Source organism: Condylura cristata, unplaced genomic scaffold (assembly GCF_000260355.1).
Source record: "Condylura cristata isolate star-nosed mole 26May11 unplaced genomic scaffold, ConCri1.0 scaffold00035, whole genome shotgun sequence".
NCBI classification, from domain to species: Eukaryota; Metazoa; Chordata; class Mammalia; order Eulipotyphla; family Talpidae; genus Condylura; species Condylura cristata.
Genome location: NW_004567136.1, coordinates 15,419,880 through 15,421,152, shown reverse-complemented (window position 1 = coordinate 15,421,152; position 1,273 = coordinate 15,419,880). Strand labels below are relative to the sequence as shown.

Genomic DNA, 1,273 nt, shown 5'->3' with positions numbered 1-1,273 from the left:
GCCCCGCCCCGCCCCCGCGCTCCCGCCCTCCCCGAGGGGCCGAGTCTCCCGAGCAGAGCTAAAGGCGCCGCGCGAGGGCCCTGTTGTGTCCCCAGGCACGCGCGGTGGGGGCTCTGTGGGGACCGCGCCCGCCCAGCCCCTGCCCACTCGGGGCGCGGGCGCCAGAGGGACGCCGGGTCCCGTCCCCCCGCCCAGGTTCCCCGACTCTTCAAACCAGAGTTGGTCTCAGCTGCGGCCCGCACCGAGGCCCCGGGCAGCCGGCGGACGCTGCCCACACGAGGCCCCCACCCGCTGGCGTGCTGTTGGGGACCGACCCCCATGACGGCGGGGCAGGGCCTCCAGGTGGGAGTCGCCCGCGCAGACGCCCTGCAGGGGCTGGGGGGCTGCTCCCGGCAGAACTTGGTCCTCACGGCAAGCAGTGGGGTGACGTTAGCCCATGGACTGGGCTGAGGTCGCCATCGCCCGTCCCCCGCAGTTTGGGGTGGTGCTGGCCTTCAGCTGCGAGCATGACGCTTACTCTTAAAATTCACCTGGTAAAGTTAAACATACAGAAAGGGGCAGATGTGAGGCTGACACGGCCAGTTCCCCAGGGGCTGGCTGAAACAGCCTGAGCTCACTGCTGCCTGACGGCCCCACCGCCCCTGACGCCCAGAGGCTGAAGCGTGTTGGGGCGACCAGAGAGCTCCTGACAAGGCCGAGTTGGGGCGGCCGCGAGCGGAGCCTGCACCCACGCCCGTCCGGCGACGCTCGGGCCAGCTGCGGGGAGCGAGCCGGCCTCACAGCGAGGACACGGCGGCGGCGCCGCTTTGGACTCTGGCGTGGGACCCTCACGGGAGGCCTCCCCCTTACTGGGGGGCAGTGGCCGCGGGCCCCCGGGGCTCCGTCTCAGTCTGCCCTCGAGCAGCACACTGCGCTGGCCCTTCAGCCTGGCGCCGGCCTCCTTGCGGCCGACCCGGAGGTGGGGCAGAAAGGCCAAGCCGGGGTGGGAGTAGTCGCTTGCGAATCAGCCTCAGGGAGACACGGGGAGAGGCTGCAGAGGTCGGGGGGCAGAAAGCCGGGTGGTTCTCGGCAGGGACAGGGCTGGGGGCCGGTGGCGCTGGCGCGGGAGATCAGCGCCGCTGGGGACGGTGGAACCTGGTCCCAACTATGGCGGCCGGGGAACGCTGGACCCGCCCCTGGAAGAACACCCCCTGCGTCTACGCGGGCTGACAGCCGTCGCTCCGGTCCCCAGAAGGCAGAGGCCGGCGAGGACAGGGCACCTCACCTGGTGGAG

General features: G+C 72.0%; 1 protein-coding gene across 1 annotated transcript in view; it reads right to left on the bottom strand.

Annotated features, from left to right (window-relative positions):
- Positions 1 to 845: 845 nt before the first annotated feature.
- The window catches only part of SLC28A1 (solute carrier family 28 (concentrative nucleoside transporter), member 1), a 43,383-nt gene continuing 42,955 nt past the window's right edge, over positions 846 to 1,273 (bottom strand). The window contains exon 18 of the mRNA XM_012732693.1: positions 846 to 1,030. Within this exon, the coding sequence (XP_012588147.1) occupies positions 846 to 1,030 (185 nt within the window). The remainder of the gene's footprint in view (positions 1,031 to 1,273) is intronic.